Below are 20,210 nucleotides of genomic sequence, written 5' to 3' on the forward strand. Positions count from 1 at the left end.
TGCTGTCCTAATTGGGAAAGGTGTGCGTACTCGGTCGAGTAGATAAGCTTCTCTACTCGGTTGGGTTAAAAACAGTGGGGGCCCACATTTTTGGGGTGATCCAAACCATTCATTTGAAAGGCCCTTACCTAGATAGGGTGTCCACAAAAAATCAGCCCCATAGGATCATCCTAACCCATCCAACAGTGAAGGGAAAAATGGGCAGATTTGTGGACAAGTTGTGTTTGTCCATTTTTCCCCATTTTTCCCTCCACTGTTGCATGGGTTAGGATGATCCTATGGGGCTGATTTTTTGTGGACACCCTATCTAGGTAAGGGCCTTTCAAATGAATGGTTTGGATCACCCCAAAAATGTGGGCCCCACTGTTTTTAACCCGACCGAGTAGATAAGCTTATCTACTCGACCGAGTATGCACACCTTTCCCGTCCTAATTTTATAGTTTTTTAACAAATCAAGGTTGTTGATAGTATCTTTTATCCACGTTACGGTCACGTCCACTCCATAATCCATTTTAAAAGGGAAAATGAAAGGAAGATTTGCGGAGAAGGCATTTCCCTAGCTATCACTCCTTGCACGTCTTCCGCATGCCAATGCGGCATTCTGAGGGTGATCTGCTTGTACCACGTGCATATAATCCAATCCGTTGATCTGATTTGAACCCATGTTGTTGATCGGATGATTCTAGGCCGGCTGTTCCAAGTAAACAATAAGGGCGAGATGAATATCACTGCCTTAATTAGAGACACTAATTGCTCAAATTCGCGTATGGTTGGATGGAAAGTAGCTTGAAATCAGGACCGTTAAAGTTACTGAATATCATAAGGCGACCCACATTGTCTTCATACCTTGCCGTACGGTCACTCCATCTGCAGAAGGAAATATAATAACCAACGGTTTAGATTTTCTAAACTAGGCTCTAGTGTACTAATGGCCACTCCATTACACTAGAGGGGGCTGTCCCAAGTTAAAATTTGGGTGTATATATCATTTACCATCTAATTATTCAGATGTCCAAAAGAAAAAAAACCCTCTCTTCCCAGCAGACACATATATACACCGACACAATCACCTCAAGAGAAAATAAAAAGCAGACACAATGCCTGTCCGAAGAGATCCACCCGCTCAAGCGATCTAGAGGCAAAAGATTACTGAGGGAAATCTTTGAAAGAGGAAGAGATAAAAAAAAACCTTCTACCCCAGGTAGAACAGGCAGAATAAGGTAAGGATCATCATCCTCCTTGAAGAAAATTTATTTATCTACAGGTAGGAAATTAGAGGAGGGTCTTCAAAATCTTTCTTCTTCCTGTGATAGATAGATAGATACAATGTTGGGTCGGTGCTTGGGAGATCGTAGGGTTCGACAGATCCAGAGAGCCCTAAGGCATGGTAAGGTGACCCTCCTCTGCCTCTTCATGACCATCTTGGTCCTCCGTGGCACTATCGGAGCTGGAAAATTCGGGACCCCCGAACAAGACTTCAACGAGATCCGACACCATCTCTCCTTTCGCAAAAGATCCGAACCCCACAGAGTCCTCGAGGAAGCTGAGACCAACATCCAAAACAACCAAGCAGTAGCAAAACCAAATGAAGAAGACGAAGAGGACGAAACCCCTCCAGATCCCAACAAACCCTACAGCTTGGGCCCGAAAATCTCCGATTGGGACGAACAACGTTCTAAATGGCTCAATCAAAACCCTAATTTCCCCAATTTCATTGGCCCTGGCAAGCCCCGTGTGCTCCTCGTTACCGGATCCTCTCCCAAGGCGTGCGAAAACCCTGTAGGCGATCACTATCTTCTGAAATCTATCAAGAACAAGATCGATTATTGTCGGCTTCACGGGATCGAGATCTTCTATAACATGGCCCTCCTAGACGCGGAAATGGCTGGATTCTGGGCCAAGCTTCCATTGATCCGAAAGCTCCTTCTCTCCCACCCTGAGGTGGAATTCCTCTGGTGGATGGACAGTGACGCAATGTTCACTGATATGGCGTTTGAGCTTCCATGGGATCGGTACAAGGATCAAAATCTAGTAATGCACGGGTGGAATGAGATGGTTTATGATCAGAAGAATTGGATCGGTCTTAATACTGGGAGCTTTTTGCTTAGGAATTGTCAATGGTCACTTGATCTGCTTGATGTCTGGGCTCCGATGGGGCCGAAAGGAAAGATCCGGGACGAAGCGGGGAAGCTCCTTACAAGGGAGCTTAAGGATCGTCCCGTGTTTGAGGCCGATGATCAGTCTGCAATGGTGTATTTGCTTGCTACTCAGCGTGATAAATGGGGGGACAAGGTTTATCTGGAGAGCGCCTATTACCTGCACGGATACTGGGGGATTCTTGTGGATCGCTATGAGGAAATGATTGAGAATTACCACCCTGGGCTCGGTGATCATCGATGGCCGCTTGTTACACATTTTGTTGGGTGTAAACCTTGTGGAAAGTTTGGTGATTATTCTGTTGAGAGGTGCTTGAAGCAGATGGATAGGGCTTTCAATTTTGGGGATAATCAGATCCTACAGATGTATGGTTTTACACACAAGTCACTTGTAAGCCGAAGGGTTAAAAGGATTCGCAATGACACGGGTAATCCCCTAGAGGTTAAGGACGAGCTTGGGTTGCTTCATCCTGCTTTCAAAGCTGTTAAGGCCTCCTCTTCCTGAATATCCACCATAGTAGTATTGACTTAGATTTTGAATCCCCTCTTCCTTCTGGGGCCCCTGGTACAACTGCTCTGCTGCTGCTGCGTATGATTTTGTTCTACCTCAGTACTAGTGCTTCTTTTTCTGATGTTTTCATAGTGTTTTCCTTTGTGAATCATAGCATATGAGATGCTATTATATGTATCATGTGTTGTACTTTTTGTTGGGTTTTCTGAAGATCTATTGTTGTCTTATATTTTTTATTGCACTCCAATTAATGGTTTTCAATATAAACAGGGGCCCCTCTGTTTTTACAATCGAATTTTGTCAATACAATGAATATAATCCATAGTTGTAAATTCCGTTTCGGTCGTCATTTCGTTTTGGCCACCGAAACAGAATTTCGGTGGGATTTCGGTCATTTCGGTGCATTTCGGTCGAAACTTTTCGTTCACACAAAAAATATATTAAAAAATATGAGAAAAATCCAAAAAAATAAAAAATCAATAGAAAAAGATGAAAAACTAATAAATAGTCCAAAATATGTGTCCCAAAAGGCATATTCATTATTTAAACACATAAAGTCTTGCACAAGTCCAACTGATGGTTTGATACATAGAAAAACATAAAAAAAAAAGATACATGAAAGTGAAACATAGACAATAGCTAGTAGCAACAACTCTCAGTCATCATAACCCGGATGATCATACTCAATGTCTTCTTCGTCGTCGTCGTCGTCACCACCTGGACCACCAGTAGGGACATCTTCTTCAAGAGGCATGAGAAAGTCGTCGTCGTCGTCCCCGGCCCCAACCACAACAGTAGGTGCTTCAAGATTTTTCTACCCAATGTCTTCCGGCGTGAATATGACATCTTCTTCTTCTGCAACCCAATCCATCATGACATCCAGATGGTCTATGCTCAAAGGGTCACTAGTGGTAGATGATTTCCTCAACAAGTCCCTGAAAAGGAAAACATTAAGTTTAATGTCAAAGGTTAAACTTAAAAGCTTAAAGTGATGAGGTGAGAGTTGAAAACATTATATTACGTTGTATACCTTTCTCGAAACTTAAGATTGTAATGGACAAACACCAAGTCATCTAATCTCTGGTGCTCCAACCTATTTCTCTTTGCAGAGTGAATGTGTTCGAAGGTGCTCCAATTCCTTTCACACCTAGTCGCACTGCAGGTCTGACTGAGGATTCTGATCGCAAAGGTCTGTAATTCTTCCACGTCACCTCCGAATTGATTCCACCATGCAACTGTAAAGTAACAAATAGTAAAGCATTATTTGTTGAGAAACTGAAAGTTAAAATGAATTATGCTTAATTAAACAAACAACTCAAATATACCTGGTCCCAACTTCGTTCGGTTGCGGATTGCAAGCTTCATTCCAAACATACCCTTAGCCTCTCGATAATCCTCAATCTGATTGGTGATGAGGTCTTGTGTACCTTCATTAGGTACCAGTCGAGTGATGCATGCCAACAAGCCTCTGGTTACTTCACTGTGCCTAGAGAAGGTAGGAGTGAAAAAGAGAGCAGGGTTAAGAAAATATCCTGCTGCATGGAGGGGACTGTGGAGTTGCCTATCCCATCTTTGGTCGATGATCCTCCAGATGGGATTGTAATATGATTTTCTCTTCAACCTCTCCTTGATGTTCTCTTTGGCCTTATCCATGGACTCATATAGGTAACCCATCACCGGTTTGTCCTGCCGATCTACCAAACGCAGCACTCTCACTAAAGGCTCGCTGATATTTAGAATGTACTTGCATTGGTCCCAAAAAGATTTATCCAACACAGTACTAACTACCCCTTCACTCAGTGGGTGTTGGACAAACCTACTAGTACTATACTCATCAGACACAAACATATGCTGAAGTGCTTTCCGATTCAACACCAGACTTTGTATGCTAATGAAATTTGTAGCGAATCTGGTTGCAGCAGGGCGGCACAACTCCTTCCCACCTGTGAACTTCTTCCTCATCAAATTCAAGAGGCTTCCATGATTGTAGATGAACTTTGTAATCGTCCGAGCCCTCTCAATTGTGGTTGCTATGTGAGGAAAAACAGTCAGTTTGCACAAATGCTCCAAGATGAGATCTAAGAAATGAGCTGCGCACGGAGTCCAGAAGAATGTACCAAACACAGCTTCTAGTCTTTTCCCAGCAGCTTTGTAACTTGGCTCATTGTCAGTTACAAATTGCACAACATATTCTGGATTCACCTCTCCGACAATCTTTTCAAAGATATTGTATAATTCATCAGCATTCTTCACTATGACAGATGCATCAACGGATTTGAGGAATATGACTCCTTTAGGGCAGTACACCAAAAAGTTGATTAGGGAACGTTGTTTGGTGTCTGTCCATCCATCTGCCATAATGCTACAGCCAGTGTATCTCCATGACATCTTAATCTCCTCCAAGTAGTTGTTTACCTCATCCACTGTATTCTTCAAAATGGGACCCCTTAAAGCATGAAAAGTAGGTGCCTTATAACCCGAATCCACGGCATTCACAGCATCAAACATAGGTTGCCAGAAAGGTGAATTGGCAACGTTGAAAGGGAGATTGGCATCGTAGCAAAGCATGCCAACCGCCATGTCTGCTCTATCCATTGTTTCTTTAGTAGCCAAAGCACTTTTAATGCTTGGCTGGGCTCCGGGGGTTGTTCGTGCTGCAAAGAAATTCCTGATCCCTCCTGTGATTCCCTTCTTCTTCCTTTTTGTACCACTCGGTTCTACAAGAACTTCCTTACCTCTTCGTTGAGGAAATTGTGTGCCAATGTCTTCTTCATCCTGCTCTTCTTCTTCATCTGGTGTGCCATAAAAACCTCCAACCTCTGCTCTGGATAGGCTCATCCTAGCCCTTTCTTTTCTCTTTGCATCTAAAAGTTGCTTCATTCGATATTTTACATCTTCAGTCACTTTTTTGCATGATGCTACTTCACCAGGAACAACCGCTAAATGTTCTTTCAAGCGAGCTATACCTCCACCCAATATGACTTTGCCACAAAATATGCAAGTTACTTTATTTTTTTGACCCGGAACCAATGTACCGTAAGCCCATGTCGGGTCATCCGATCTAGCGGGTGCCAAACCAATAGAGGATGCTCCTGTAGAAGGTCCCGAGCCCGACCTACTCATTCTGAAATGAAGTAGAAGAAGGGGAAAAATGAATTAGAAGAAAGAAAATTGAAACAAATTACAAAAAAATGAAGTAGAAGGGGACAAATGATGTAAGAAATCAAAGAAAGGAAATGGAAAGAAATAAAGAGAACCTTGAGGTTGAACTTGAGTTGAAGAGAAGAAGAAAAAATTAGCCTTCACTCACTTGAAATAAGCCTTTGGAAATAGTTCTTGACTTCTTGTAGTGGTAAGTTGAATGTATGCCTTCCCTTTACTCCAAAATAGACTTGGATTGAGTTGAAGAAGAGGGTAAACTTGTAGGAAATTTAGTAGAATAGATAATGTAAGTGAAAGTAGAGAAAGAAGGAGAGAAAGAAAGAGAATCACTTATGTGAAGGTGGAGGATAAGAAGATAGGGAAAAGGCTATTTAGAGTTTTTAATTGGTTGTGCATTTAAAAATGACTAAAATACCCTTCCCAACGGCTATAAACGGTCACATTTTGAGGTTAAAATGGTCAAAAACCAAAAAGAGCCGTTCCAGGGGCATTGTCGTAAATTATGCAAAATCCAGTCAAACTAGCCGTTATTTTGAATTTCGGACGAAATTCAAAATTTCGTCCATTTCGTCCGAAATCCGGAATTTCGGTCAATTTCGAACGAAATGACCGAAATTTCGGACGAAACGAAATTTTGCAGATTTCGTTTCGTTTTCGTTCCGAAAACGAAATGTTTCGTCCATTTCGGACGAAACGAAACGAAATTTGTAACTATGATATAATCTGTTTTTGGATTCCATGTAAGGCCATTGTATTTTTATATATCGGGAATATCTATTTTCTATGTAGATCCATTCAATCCCACACAAAAAGAGCTGTTTGATTTTACATTTGAATTCTGTCAATGCTATTGATATTATCTGCTTTTGGATGCAAACTAAGGCCGCTGCAGTTTTGCAATAATTTGGAATATGTATTTTCTTTGATGCTTAATTCAATCCCATGCAACAATAGCTGCTTGCTTGTTTTTCAACTGTTGGCATTTTCTTCTCACTCTTCTTATTAATGCTTAAAGCCATACTTCCATGATTTATGTAAAATTTCAGATTTCACTAATCTCTGATATTTCATTACTCAGTAAATGGTGCTTAAAATAAGCACTTACAGATGAACAGATAAATAGATAATGATGAGTAAAAGATAAAGATAAGAAGATAATCCTAATCTAATCTATTTCCTAATCCAACCCAACTACCTAATCAAATGATCTCATCCTCTAATGATCCAATGGTCTGATCTTACCAAAAGAGATCAGATATATCTTAACATGCCCCTCAAACGTATATTGATTGAAAATCTATATACGCTTGATAACAACAAAAATGCCCCCAATTGATTACAATATAAAATATCCCCAACAATTAGCGGCATACTGATGAAAGCACACCCAACCCAAGCTGATGCTGATGATGAAGGTCCACTGATGTTGACTGATGCTTTTTGCCGAATGTCCACTGATACCGGTTGTTGCAAGATGATCAATGAAGAGAGACTCAAGGCCTTGATTGGCGAGCCACGTTAAATGGGTCACTATGGACCAATGCCACAATGGGCAAAGACATGGGTCATTTGTTCGACTCTCTGAGGCACGCACTTAGGGTCCGAGACATGTACCTCAAAAGGACTAAAGCACCTCAACTGAGCAGAGTGTTATTTCAGGCACGCACCTCAAATAGAGGTACCTCAACTGAAATAAACAAATGAAATAAACTAAAACTACAGAAAAATAGGTAGGAGAGCGACAACTAGCGACTAAATAGGGACAACAAGGCAACATCAAAGGTCAGACGAAATCTTTTAAAAGAAATTGGACAGCGTCTACACAAAGATGGGTGAATGTCAAATATTTGAATAAATATTTGAGTATAGACAAAGGGGTGCTGTTATCAATACCTTGGGTAGCTATTTTGGAAAGACAAAATAGACAGGTGTGAGAAAGAAGAAGAGGGATCAAAAAGGAAAGAAAGAAAGCTGTTGAAGACATCTGGGATAGATAAAAAATGTCAAGAAACTTCTTACAAAAACTGAAAATAATTACATGGGCTTGGGATTAAAAGATTTGTTGTATTTTTCACTATCTCTACTTATATCATTAAAAGCTTTGTTGTATTTTTCACTATCTCTACTTTTATCAACCGGCTGTAAAAATTAATAGAAATGGGTTTTTCCCTTACTTGCTTATTGAAATTGGACTCGTGTTTCTTTGTTCCTTTTACTATCAAAATATCTTGAAGCCAGTTTTCAAATGGTAGGAAGGGTGTTGATGAGATTTGAGTGATTTTAACCTTAATGGGAGGACTAGTACGAGAGCTTAAGCTTAAGGCACAGTTTGGTGCTTTGGATTGTGTTGAAGGGAGGTGGAATGAAGGGAGGACTAACGGAAAAGCCATTGACATTGCGAAGGGGGTTTTTACTTGCCTTACAGGAAGGTAGGTATTTGCGTCACCGGAAGGAAGGAATGAGATTTGCATTAGAGGAAGGAAGTAATGAGATTTGCGTTAGAGGAAGGAAGGAGATTTGCATTACCTGGAGGAAGGAATGAATGAGATTTGCGTTGGTACAGTGGCAAAGGAAGGAGGGAAATTTGCGTTATCGGAAAAAGGTAATTCATTTTTCCCCAAGTTTCGCCCAAAGTGCTACTAAAAAGTAAGCAAATCTCAAAATTCAAATGTGGGAATCAAATTAATTCTGCTGGGAATCAAAATAATGACCACAATCTAGAGAAAATGTAGAAGGTTAAGAAGATATTTGATGCATATGAAGGCATACCATGCATGCTAGGTGGAATCTTGATGTTTTGGAGGGAAGATTGTATTCAGCTTCAACTCATGGATGCATCAGTTTCTAATTCATGTTGTAGTGCACCGCCAAGAGTTTAAAACATCCCTAGTGGCTTCTTTCAATATATATGTTAGTCCTTAGCCTCTCATTGCTGATCTTTTGGAATGAACGCCAGATCTAGTTAGCTATATTCTAATTCCTCTATTTCCCGAGACACCAATAGGAGATCTGAAGGAAACTCTCCAAGTGAGAAAATAGGATTACAGGATGTAATTTTTCCTAATCTAGCTTCGCAAGGGATTCTGGATTGGAAATCTGCTTTCCACGCCATCTTCCTCACATTTGGTTCATAGCTTGAGCCTCCTTAACACATCTCCAAATAGTAAACCAAAACAAAGTCTTTTCAATTTGTGGCTCCTGCACATGTAGCCTGACAACATGACTAAATCTTAACCATCAAACCAAAAACAAGAATTCTTATTCAACATCAAAAAGTCCCCAAAATACATCAAAAGAACAATGTATGTCCCTCAAAACCTTAGCCTATTTTATTTAATCCCAGACTTTTATCTAAACTTAAAACAAACATAATTTAAATAGAAAGAGGCCTCTAAACCCCAAAATACTCTTCTCGTTTAACAATGATAATCACACAAAGAACCCCTGAAACGTCTAAAGTAAAACTTCTATATTATCTACCTTGTTAAACAACCAATTACTCCCAAAGCTTAAGCTGTTGGAGAAGGCGTTATTTAATCTTCTATACTTTAACACTCCCCCTCACGTGTGCCCCTCTTTTTAGGGCTAGCCTATACGTGGCACATGTGGTCCCCTCTTTTTTTTTGGTTGGCCATTGCATGTGGAATTCTAATATCAAGGAGGTTTGAACTCAGGACCTTTGCTCTGATACCATGTTAAACAACCAATTACTCCAAAAGCTTAAGCTGTTGGAGAAGGCGTTATTTAATCTTTTTTACTTTAACATACCTAAAGGCATGGTTTTATATTTCCATCGAAACTGGCACGAAACAACCGAAATGTTGCTGTTCCATCCCCACCGAAACGCATACCAAAACCAAATCCGAAACCCATAAAGAAACCAAACTTTTAAATGTACTAGTTCTATACTATTCAATATTTGTTACATAATTATATTTATATAATTATATTAATTGCATGTAAAATGTAGCGTATTCGTTATGTATAAATATTTATATAAATTATTCTATGTGAAATATTCGATGTTGTTAAATCATTATGGATTGCTGTCATGCTTATGTGATGATTTCTATGTATGTATTTGTGCATATTCAAGCGTTTCCTGAAGTTTCATATTAAAATTCCATCATTGCATATGTTTGCATACGTTTCTGTGATTTTACTGGATTTGCTTCACAATTTCCAACCGAAACCACGACATTTATGTTTCCCTAGCGACCTAAACCGAAACCGAAATTTAAAACCTTGCCTAGACCTAGAGGTAAATAATATCTGCACTCCATTTCTTTAATAACGGCCTGCCTTTTTTTATGGGACGAAACCCTACTCTATCTTATTAAAGAAAAAGAAAAAGATGTTGCAATTTCCAAAAAGCTATCGACAGCTAAATTAGAGACGTGTATAATGAAGTGAGGAGTGCCAATATAATTTTCCTACCCAAGTTACCCCCATTCTTTTAAATTTCCACTGAAATTGACTTGAAACGATTAAAATGAAAACATTTTAATCCCCACTGAGGAAATGATTGAGAATTTCCACCAGGGTTGGGTGATCATCAATAGCCGCTTGTCACGCATTTAGTTGGTTGCAAGCCGTGTGGAAAGTTTGGTGATTATTCTGTTGAGAGGTGCTTGAAGCAGATGGATCAGGCTTTCAATTTTGGCGGTAACCATATCCTACAGATGTATGGTTTCACGCACAAGTCGCTTGCCAGCCTGAAGGGTCAAAAGGATTCGCAATGACACTGGCAATCACCTTGAGGTCAAGGACGAGCTCGGGTTGCTTCATCCCGCTTTCAAAGTCGTTAAGGTTTCCTTTTCCTGAATACCCACCACAGTAATGGTATTGACTTAGATTTTGAATTCCATCCTGTTGCTGAAGCCTCAATACCACAGCTCTGCTGCTTTTGCAGTTGATTTTGTTCCAGCTCAGTAGAAGTACTTCTGCTTCTTAACCTGTTTTTTCTGCTGTTTTCTTTCTATTTTCCTTGTTGAATCATAACATATGAGATGCTGTTATATGTACCATGTGTTGTTCTTTTTGTTGGGTTTTCAGAGGATCTATTATTGTCTAGTTTGCATGTTCTATTGTTTCCAACAAAACAGCCTCCCTCCCGCCTATTTTTGCAATTCAATTCTGTCAATACAATGAATGTAATCTGTTTTTTGATGCCAGGTAAGGCCATTGTATTTTTATAATATCGGGAACATCTATTTTCTATGAAGATCAATTCAATCCCACACAACAAGAGCTGTTTGATTTACAATTCTATTCTGTCATGGCAATGGATGTTATCTGTTTTTGGACGCAAACTAAGGCCACTCCAGTTTTGCAATAATTTGGAATATCTATCTTCTTTGAAGATTAGTTCAATATCATGCAACAATAGCTGCTTGCTTGTTTCTCAACTTTCTAGCATTTTCTACTCACTCTACTTCTTTCTGCTTAAAGCCATACACCCATAATTTATGAATTTCTCTTCTTGTCCATATAATCTTGAATAAACTTCCTCCACGGCATCTTTCTGCAAACAATGCCTCGTACCATTTCCCTCCTTTGGAGTCCTTTCAGCAGAAAATGCTTTGCACTGTATCCTAACCGAGTCTTATGTGTCTATTGCTATTTTCTTTGTTAATCTCCATGTATGACCAAGATAGAGAGAACCATTGACATGGATGGAAACATTTTCCTCCATAGCAGCTGTTACAGGTAAGTCCATTCCACTCTAATGAATGGGAGTTAGGGTGCCCCTATATTACGTTGAGTCGTGGTGGACTTTGACTGAACACAAACCATATCATAGTTCTGTTGGAAACCAGAATAATGCCCAAAATCGAGTGAAAATGGTTATCAAAGATAAGAAAAAATAGTTAAGAAATTTAACAAAAATATTTGATGCATATGATGACATCCCATCCTTAGGCATGTCGAGTGGAATCTTGATGTTTTCGTGCGATGATTGTGTTATTCAACCTATATTACAACCAGCCATGATTAAGTTTGATGGGACACATAAACTAGATCATAATTCTGTTGGGAAACAAAATAATGACCAAAATCTAGAGAAAATGTTGAAGTTTAAGAAGAGATTTGATGCATATGAGGGAATCCCACACATGCCAGGTGGAATCTTGATGTTTTGGAGGAAAAATTGTATTTGGCTTCAACAAATGGATACATCCAGGTTCTCATTAATGTCGTAGTCCACCACCAAGAGCTTAACCATCCCTAGTGGCTTCTTTCAATATGCATGTTATTCCTTAGCCTCTCATTGTTTCTCTCTTATGGACATATGGAATGAATGCCAGATCTAGTTGACTATATACCAATTCCCCTAATTCCCAAGATGGCAATATGTGATCCAAATGAAACCCTCCAAATGAGAAAATAGGATTATAGGATGTATTTCTTGTCGTAATCTAGCTTCAGTAGAGCTGATGTCAATGATAAATGGTACACGTCACATATCTAGGTTTATCAGAAACTCATTCACTTGGTCTAATTGTGGGACGCAGAAGCACCCCCTTGGATTCCCCTTGGAGTCTTTACATTGGCCTTTCGCTTGCTCATTAGCTTATGTTTATTTTGTTTTGGTTATGGCTAGTGGTGTATTGGTGGTGGTATGATGCAGGTGCATCCAGCAGTTCGAAAGCTTCAAAGACATGATCGAACAATTTGGGCCTTTAGATCAAACACCAAGCGATTGGATAAAGCTTCAGATGTCATGGATCGTCGATCTGCCTGATCATTGTACCCAAAAGCCGTTCACCCAGATCGCCAAGAGTTCAAGACGGCGCCCGGATCAACAGCTCACATTGATCATGGAGTTCTTTTATTTTATTAGAATTTTAGTTCAATTAGAATTTTTAGTTGGACAAATTTCCTAGGAATTTGTGACTTTTTAGGAGTTATTTTTAGGATAGTTTGAACAGGATAAGTTTTATGTCGAGATATTTTAGGAATTTATCTTTATCTTTTGTTTCCTAAATTTAGTAGAAATAGGAGACCTTGTTTTTTTTTTTTGACTGGTAATAAACCTTGTTTGAGTAGGAAACATCCACCAAAGTCTATAAATACATGCATTGTAAACCAAATTCATGGGCTTTATTGAATATTGAATATAATTTTATGCAGGTGTTTTTTTTTTCTAACTTCTTGATCTTTTTTTTTCTAACTTCTTGATCTTCATACAACCATCTCCTTTTTTAGGCCCTTTTTCTCTTTTCCAAACCCTTTTCCAATCCATTTTCATCTCTTTCAACCCTTAACTTTAAGCTTCCGCAACATTTATCTTTAACCTCCCGCAACAACATCCCTACACCAATTGGTATATCTGCCCCCCATCATATGGTGTCACAGCCCATGGAACAAGAGATTCCATCTCTCTTATACTCTTTCGAGACATCCCTAGTTAGTTATCCTAGCCTAGTTTAAGCCTTTTATCATTTTTCTAATAATATTTCGGCCTTAGATTGTTAACTTTTTTTGTGGACCGCAGCTTAACAGTTAATAAAGTTGAATATTTGAGCCTTAACCTCTCTCATTTTAATATTATTTATGCCATTATATGCTTGCATGCTTAGTGTAGGTTATTTTCCCATTCATGAGTTCTCTTTAAAGCTTACTGTTGAATCTTTAAGTGGCCATTAACCATCTTTTATTATTTGCTCATTTATTTTGGATTTGGATACGATTACGAGAATATGAAATTGGTTCCCATGAGCTCCCAAAATTTCCTAAAGTTGCGCGCCTCCGGGTTTGCACCAAATTTTATAATATCCAATGCAAGGAACCTCTATTGGAAATAATGTCTTCTTCTCCTACACTTTTTTCATGGTTTGGTAATGGTGTTTCTCACTTTCTCCTATCACATCTTTAGCCATTACTGTATATCGTGAACAGTCATTGTAGGTATATACAGAAGAATGAAAGTAATGGATGACTCAAATCATTAACCAATCATAATATGAGTCAATGGATCTTGAGTTGGGTTATACCAAGGTTGCCAGATCAGGAATCGAAAGCGGGAATCGAAGGCTCCCAGGGAAGAATCCTGCTCAAGGTTGCTAGAGCGGGAATCGAAAGCGGGAATCGAAACGGGAATCAAAAGCGGGAATGGAAGGCTCCCAGGGAAGAATCCTGCTTCCTTGGGTTAAACTATTTCAGATCTTTATATAGCAACTCTTAATGGTAAAAGGCCACGTACTCCATCAATTCCCTTTTTTTTTTCTTTTGATAACTTGTCTCCTTATAAAGGCTTTGTAGTTGTCCCTTTCTTCGTCGTTTATATTGTTAAATGTTTGTCTGATAGACGGATCACGACCAAATACTATGGGTCTATCTCTTTTACCACTCTTATGTAGGGTATTTAATAGTCTATATGGGGGTCTTTATACTAGCTAGGGTTAGTATAAATAAGGGGTGTGTTGTCTTTTCTGGGGACTTTTGATTTTGAACAACCAAGAACTTGGATAACTTGTTTTTGCCATTTCCTTTTACAAGAGGAGGAGTTTCTATCCAAGGAAATCGGGTGCAGGTATCGAGAGTACCCATAACCCTTGTTTCCAATTTTCTAGCACCTGTTGCAAGAGAATTTTTAAATTGTTGAATTCGGTTTCATTCTATTTTCCTACGATAGAAATTTCTCTTTAATTTTATTTCTTATCATTGAATTTCATATGAACTGTTTTAATATCTTACCTAGTTCTGTTATGATGGGGTTTGATTGAAAATTTCGGTTCTTCTTCATCTACTAGAATGCAAGACGTTGAAATTGTAATGGACATTTGTATATACAAATAGAAAATAGGTCTGGAGATATCTTTTGCGTAGGTTCTTATTAATGGGACTGGATCCAGTGCCTTTAGGGTTTAAATCTTACAAATAAATGGAATGAAGCTGAACTGAACAGTAAAAGAAAACATCAAAGATGCAAAAGCACGTGTGCTCACAGTTTGATTAAACATCGACTCCAATACAGAGCTGTCACCATTCGTGAATGGGTTTGGAATTTCCACAGCCGAATGCCTGTGCATGCCATTTATCAATGCGAAGCATTTCCTTGTCTTTTCTCCAAGGTTCCTTGGATTTGGAACTCATCCAGAAAGATCAAGTCGTAGATTTAACACGGTTGTATTGCAGTCTAGTTCAGGTGAAAAGATGTTTTTTCTTTTGGATTATTACGAGGTTCAAGCTACAGAAAGTTTAAATTTTGCATGTGGATTTGCATTCCTCAAAACCTCCATTGTATAAAGGTCCCTTGCATGTATAGAATCGTTACTCATAGATGCTCATGGATCAATGCTAATTTGAAGCATGTAATGGGACTACAAGTGGAGGCCTAGCTTGAGAGTTTGGTTTACATGGTTTGCCTCATCAAATTTAGATAGGAGAAGTTGAATTACTTGCATGCACGCCACTTGTTTGTTGAATGGTCTAAGAGGCTTCACTAAAGGAATTGGTCGGTTCCTTGAATTTACTGTTGGAAAGAGCATGCGTGCTTTCCCTTCCTATTGAATAGAACATGGGAATTCATTTACAAGGCATTTGGCCCTCAATTGCATTGGAATAAGTCCATCTACTTGAGATTCAAGTTGGAAAGCTACATTGGAAATTCAGTTTTAAACATGAACATTCTATTGCCTTTTCCAAATATGAGAACTAATTGATCATTAAGTGCCGAAATCTGTTTGCAAGTGTTGTGATTTCACTTTCGTGAGCTTGTTAGCCTCATCATTTTAGAGTCGAGCGGAACCCAGCCACCTCCCCTGAATCAAATTGGTAACAGAGCCCAACGAGCTCTTCATCATTTTTGGTATTGGAGCTCTATTTATTGGTCGTTTGAAATCTCACTCTCTTCTGTCAAATCTATCTCGTGCGTCAATTTGGTATCAAAGCTTCCCTGCGTAGTCAGCTCTACATCAGATTTGCTAATTTGACCTCCTTGCTTGGTATCTTAGCCTCTTTCTACAGTTCTCCATCTTTACCGAATTGTCGTGTTTGGTCTCCTGATGTTCAAGGTGGTTTCTCATTTTGCTCTTTTTCCGCTGGTTAGCTCACACGATATGAAAGTGTGTCGTTGTTCTAAAATTTGGCAACCCATCGCTCTGCCAAGGGTGGTGGCTTTTGCTTGGACAGTTTTTCATAAGAAGATCAACACTTGCGAACATTTAAAGAGTTGGTGCATGCACATGGCCAGCATGTGTGTCTGATGCAAAGAGGATGAAAGGTAGGATCCTTTAATGATTGAATGTCCTTTATCCCACAGGTTGTGGTAGACTATCATCGAGTGCTTTGGATTCTAACCGGTGTTCCAAAATTCCATAAAAAAGATTATGATGAATTGGAAGGAGGGCGAAACGATGTGGAAGCTGGAATCTATGCTCTCATTTTGCATATATGGAGAGAGAGAGAGAGAGAGAGAGAGAGAGAGAGAGAGAGAGAGAGAGAGAGAGAGAGGGTAGAATCTTTAGGGGAGAAGAAGTTAGGGAAGAATATCCTTAGAAGTGAAATTGGATCGGATCTTATCTTTTGGGCAAGAGGTAGGCTGGCATCAAGTTATACTACGGGAGATATTCTAAGGAAATGGAAGACGATAGTGACTGCAAGAAGAGAGAAGAAAAGCTGCTCCAAGATGGAATCCGCCACCTACAGGTTGGTTAAAATCAAACTTTTATGACAGCACAAAAGGAAATCCATGGCAAGCAGGCATTGGTGGCATCTTATGAGACTCAAATGGAAGGTGGTTGATGACTTTTTTAGGACCTATAGGTAGGTGCGATTGAAACGAAGCGGAGGCTAGAGGTTTACTTTGGGGGCTAAAATGGTGCATGAAGGGAGGGGAGGGGCTCCCCTAATCATTGAGGGTGATTCTAAAATATCCCGGCGTGGGAATCAAATAAATCAAATGGGCCTTGAAAGCTAGCAGAGATCATCGCTAAAATTAGAGACCCAGCGCCTCAAAGTATTCCCAATTTTTGGTATAGGCTACGATCAACAAACGCTAAGACAGATCAATTAGCTATGGAGGGAGGGAGTGGAAAAGGAGGAAGTGGGGATTGTGGAGTTTAGCCCAGAACTAGAGGGGGAAGGAATGTATAATTTCGGACTGATATATGTGACTGGGTTTTCTATTTGGGATCCTTTGTCCCATGATTTTGCTGTATTTCCCTTTATGTTTGACTAAAATGTCATATTTGAAAAAAAAAAATGAAGGTTAAAAATGCTTAAAGGGACCGAGGGAGTTGTATATGGTTTGTAAACTTAGGAAGGCATTCTATGGTCTGAAATAGTCTCCTTGTTTTGATAAAATCAATTCTACTATTACCAAGTATGGTTTTTGTCAGTCATGTGGATAATTCTGTATTTTTTAGATAGGGTACTGAATTTTTTATACTGGCTGTCAATGTTGATGATATCTTCATTACATGCAATGTTCATATTGGTATTAATGCTTAGAATACGACATGTTTATACAAAGAATTTGTTGAATTTAGGGCATTTATGATATTTTCTTGGAATTGAACTAGAAAAGTAAAAGTTTGGGATCAGCCTAATCACAGAAGAAGTATCTTTCGAAGTATTGTCAAAAACAAGTCGAAACCTTTTGATCCTGTCAATGTATTCTAATATCATTGTTACGTATGCTGTACGTTGGGTTGGGTACAATCACAGGAGTTAGAATAGGAATTAGTTTTTGAATAATTATCTGCTGTTTGAATAATACTGTTTGAATAATCATCCTTGCTGTATCACTTGGTTGTTATCCTTGTTGGGATGAGAATTGTTACCATTAGGTGGTCTGTTCCTATTGGGTGGAGAGTGGACTTGCATCCTATTTTCTAGGAAAGGGTAGTTGTAGTGAATAAAAGGATTTGATACTGTAATCAATCGCATCATCTTGTAATTCAAATTTTAATCAAGTGAAGGCTTCCCCCTGGATGTGGGAATTTGGTCTGCAACCTGTGTTTCTTCTTCCTCATATTCATATCATCTGGTATCGAGCCAACTCTTGGATCGCAGAGAAGAGTGAGATGACAGAAGGGACTAGGGGACAGGAAGCTAGACATGTGGAGTCGTCTATTTGGCACCTTCGCGAGAACTCTGATAAACAAGCCAAGGCTATTACCGAGCTCAGGCAGCTAGTCGCAGCCATGAATTTGAAGTACGAACAGCTGATCTCAAAAAGTCCATCTCAAAGGGAAGATGATCAGGCTGAATCCATGCGACAGTTACGAGAGTCTTCTTCATCTTTACGTGGGTCTATACAAACCCAGTTTGCGAAGATCGACTTTCCGCGGTTCAATGGAGACGATCCGAAGGCATGGGCGTACCGTTGTGAGAAATCTTTTGATTTCAATCAAATCGATGTAGCTGACAAGGTACAACTCGCATCAATACACTTAGAAGACAAAGCCCTGCAATGGTTTCGGTGGCTCGAAAAGACTACAGGACCGGTAGGGTGGGTCGAATTCGTCCAAGCTCTAAACACACGGTTTGGACCAACTGCATATGAAGACTCAATGGGTGAACTGAAAAAGCTGAGTCAAACAAGCTCTGTCAAACAATACCAAGAAAAGTTTGAAGAGCTCGTTAATCGGACCAATGGGTTACCTGAAAAGTTTTTTGTGAGCTGCTTCATTAGTGGACTTCGGGATGAGATTGAGGCAGGGGTTCGCATGTTCAAACTAACAACGATCAACGAGGCCATTGGCCTAGCCCGTTTGCAAGAAGGGAATATCGAGGCCATTGCTAGAAGGACGAAAGGCAATTGGAAATCATTGACACCAAGTCCTACAAACACTAAGCCAATTGTTCCCCCTTCTCTACCGCCTATTCGACGTCTAACACAAGCAGAAATGGATGAACGGAAATCAAAAGGCCTATGTTACAATTGCGATGAACGGTACTCAATGGGCCATAGATGTAAGTGGCAACAGATCTTTTTATTAGAGGGAGTGGATGACGAGCCACCCGAAACATCAGAAGAAATCGAAGAACCCCCCGAAGAAGAGCTCCAGATCTCGGTCTATGCGTTAGCAGGGTCTACATCTTATCATACCATGCGTATCAAGGGCTACATCAAGCGAAGACCGGTGACTATACTTATTGATTCTGGCAGCACGCACAACTTTTTGGATCCAGAGGTAGCCAAACGTACGGAATGTGATGTGCAACCCACCAATCCACTCTCTGTATCGGTGGCTAATGGGACCAAACTGATCAGCTCAGCAACCTGCAAGGGTTTTCAATGGGTAATGCAAGGCACCAACTTTCAGGCGGACATGCGTCTATTACCTCTTGGCGGTTGCGACATGGTCTTGGGCATCCAATGGCTCTCCACTCTTGGACCAATCATATGGGATTTCAACCAACTACAAATGGAGTTCTCGTGCAATGATAGGCTTCATGTTTTGCGAGGATCTAAAGGTGGGACTGTTCAACTAGTAGATAGCAATCAAATGAAGAAGATTCTAAGGAAACCGGTGCAGGGAGCAGTCGCACAGCTGTTTGCTATGCAAACCATGGAGGAAATATGTGCCAATCCAGAGATGGCCACATTGTTGCATCACTACTCGGACATTTTTGCAGAGCCACATGGTCTTCCCCCATCTAGATCACATGACCATTGCATACCTTTAAAAGAGGGTAGTGAGCCTACCAACGTCAGGCCGTATCGGTACCCAAACGTCCAGAAGAACGAGATAGAAAAGGTGGTAAGAGAGATGCTGGCAGCAAGAGTGTCAGTCCCAGTGTTAGTCCCTTTTCTTCTTCGGTTCTGATGGTAAAGAAGAAGGATAATTCGTGGCGGATGTGTGTAGACTATCGGGCTTTAAACTGCAACACCATTAAGGATAAATTTCCGATCCCAACTATTGACGAGTTACTGGACGAGTTACATGGTGCCAAATATTTCTCTAAATTAGATTTGCGGTCCGGGTTTCACCAAATCCGAGTTCACCCTTCTGACGTGCACAAGACAGCTTTCCGGACACATGAAGGACACTACGAGTTCCTTGTTATGCCTTTCGGGTTGACCAACGCGCCATCTACATTCCAGAGCTTGATGAATGAGGTATTCCGTCCCTATTTACGCAAGTGTATCCTTATTTTTTTTGACAATATTTTGGTGTACAACAAGTGTTGGTCCGAGCATCTACAACACTTGCAAACGACATTAACGCTCCTACGCGAGCATCAACTTTACGGAAAGAGATCAAAATGTTTATTTGGCCAAACTGAACTGGAATACTTAGGTCACATTATTTCGCAACATGGGGTGGCCGCCGATCCTGCCAAAATCGACGCCATGGTACATTGGCCACGTCCAAGATGATCACCCATCTACGTGGCTTCTTGGGATTGACCGGATACTATCGTCG

The 20,210-nt window shown here is 40.0% G+C and overlaps 3 protein-coding genes across 3 annotated transcripts; 2 read left to right on the plus strand and 1 right to left on the minus strand.

Moving 5' to 3' along the window:
• The first annotated feature begins 1,052 nt into the window (after window positions 1-1,052).
• Window positions 1,053-2,894, plus strand: LOC143854696 (xyloglucan 6-xylosyltransferase 2-like). The gene has a single exon (XM_077364793.1). It carries the CDS (start codon window positions 1,327-1,329, stop codon window positions 2,659-2,661), a length of 1,335 nt encoding a protein of 444 aa, XP_077220908.1. The 5' UTR covers window positions 1,053-1,326; the 3' UTR covers window positions 2,662-2,894.
• Window positions 2,895-3,255: 361 nt separating this feature from the next.
• Window positions 3,256-4,341, minus strand: LOC143869780 (uncharacterized). The gene is made up of 3 exons (XM_077376338.1): window positions 3,993-4,341; window positions 3,698-3,902; window positions 3,256-3,602 (listed from the first exon to the last, which is right to left on the minus strand). The coding sequence occupies exons 1-3, from the start codon at window positions 4,339-4,341 to the stop codon at window positions 3,482-3,484; spliced, it is 675 nt and encodes a 224-aa protein (XP_077232453.1). The 3' UTR covers window positions 3,256-3,481.
• Window positions 4,342-17,861: 13,520 nt separating this feature from the next.
• Window positions 17,862-19,610, plus strand: LOC143869781 (uncharacterized). The gene has a single exon (XM_077376339.1). It carries the CDS (start codon window positions 17,862-17,864, stop codon window positions 19,608-19,610), a length of 1,749 nt encoding a protein of 582 aa, XP_077232454.1.
• The last annotated feature ends 600 nt before the right edge of the window (window positions 19,611-20,210 follow it).

Source organism: Tasmannia lanceolata, unplaced genomic scaffold, assembly GCF_043159265.1.
Source record: "Tasmannia lanceolata isolate RefF3 unplaced genomic scaffold, GAP_Taslan_0.1 ptg000003l, whole genome shotgun sequence".
NCBI lineage: Eukaryota > Viridiplantae > Streptophyta > Magnoliopsida > Canellales > Winteraceae > Tasmannia > Tasmannia lanceolata.

Coding starts and splice junctions, on each gene's coding strand:
- LOC143854696 (XM_077364793.1), top strand. CDS start 1,327: ATGTTGGGTCGGTGCTTGGGAGATCGTAGGGTTCGACAGATCCAGAGA.
- LOC143869780 (XM_077376338.1), bottom strand. CDS start 4,341: ATGGGTTACCTATATGAGTCCATGGATAAGGCCAAAGAGAACATCAAG. Junction 3,903..3,992: donor CCGAACGAAGTTGGGACCAG/GTATATTTGAGT, acceptor GTTACTTTACAG/TTGCATGGTGGAATCAATTC. Junction 3,603..3,697: donor AATCTTAAGTTTCGAGAAAG/GTATACAACGTA, acceptor TTTCCTTTTCAG/GGACTTGTTGAGGAAATCAT.
- LOC143869781 (XM_077376339.1), top strand. CDS start 17,862: ATGACAGAAGGGACTAGGGGACAGGAAGCTAGACATGTGGAGTCGTCT.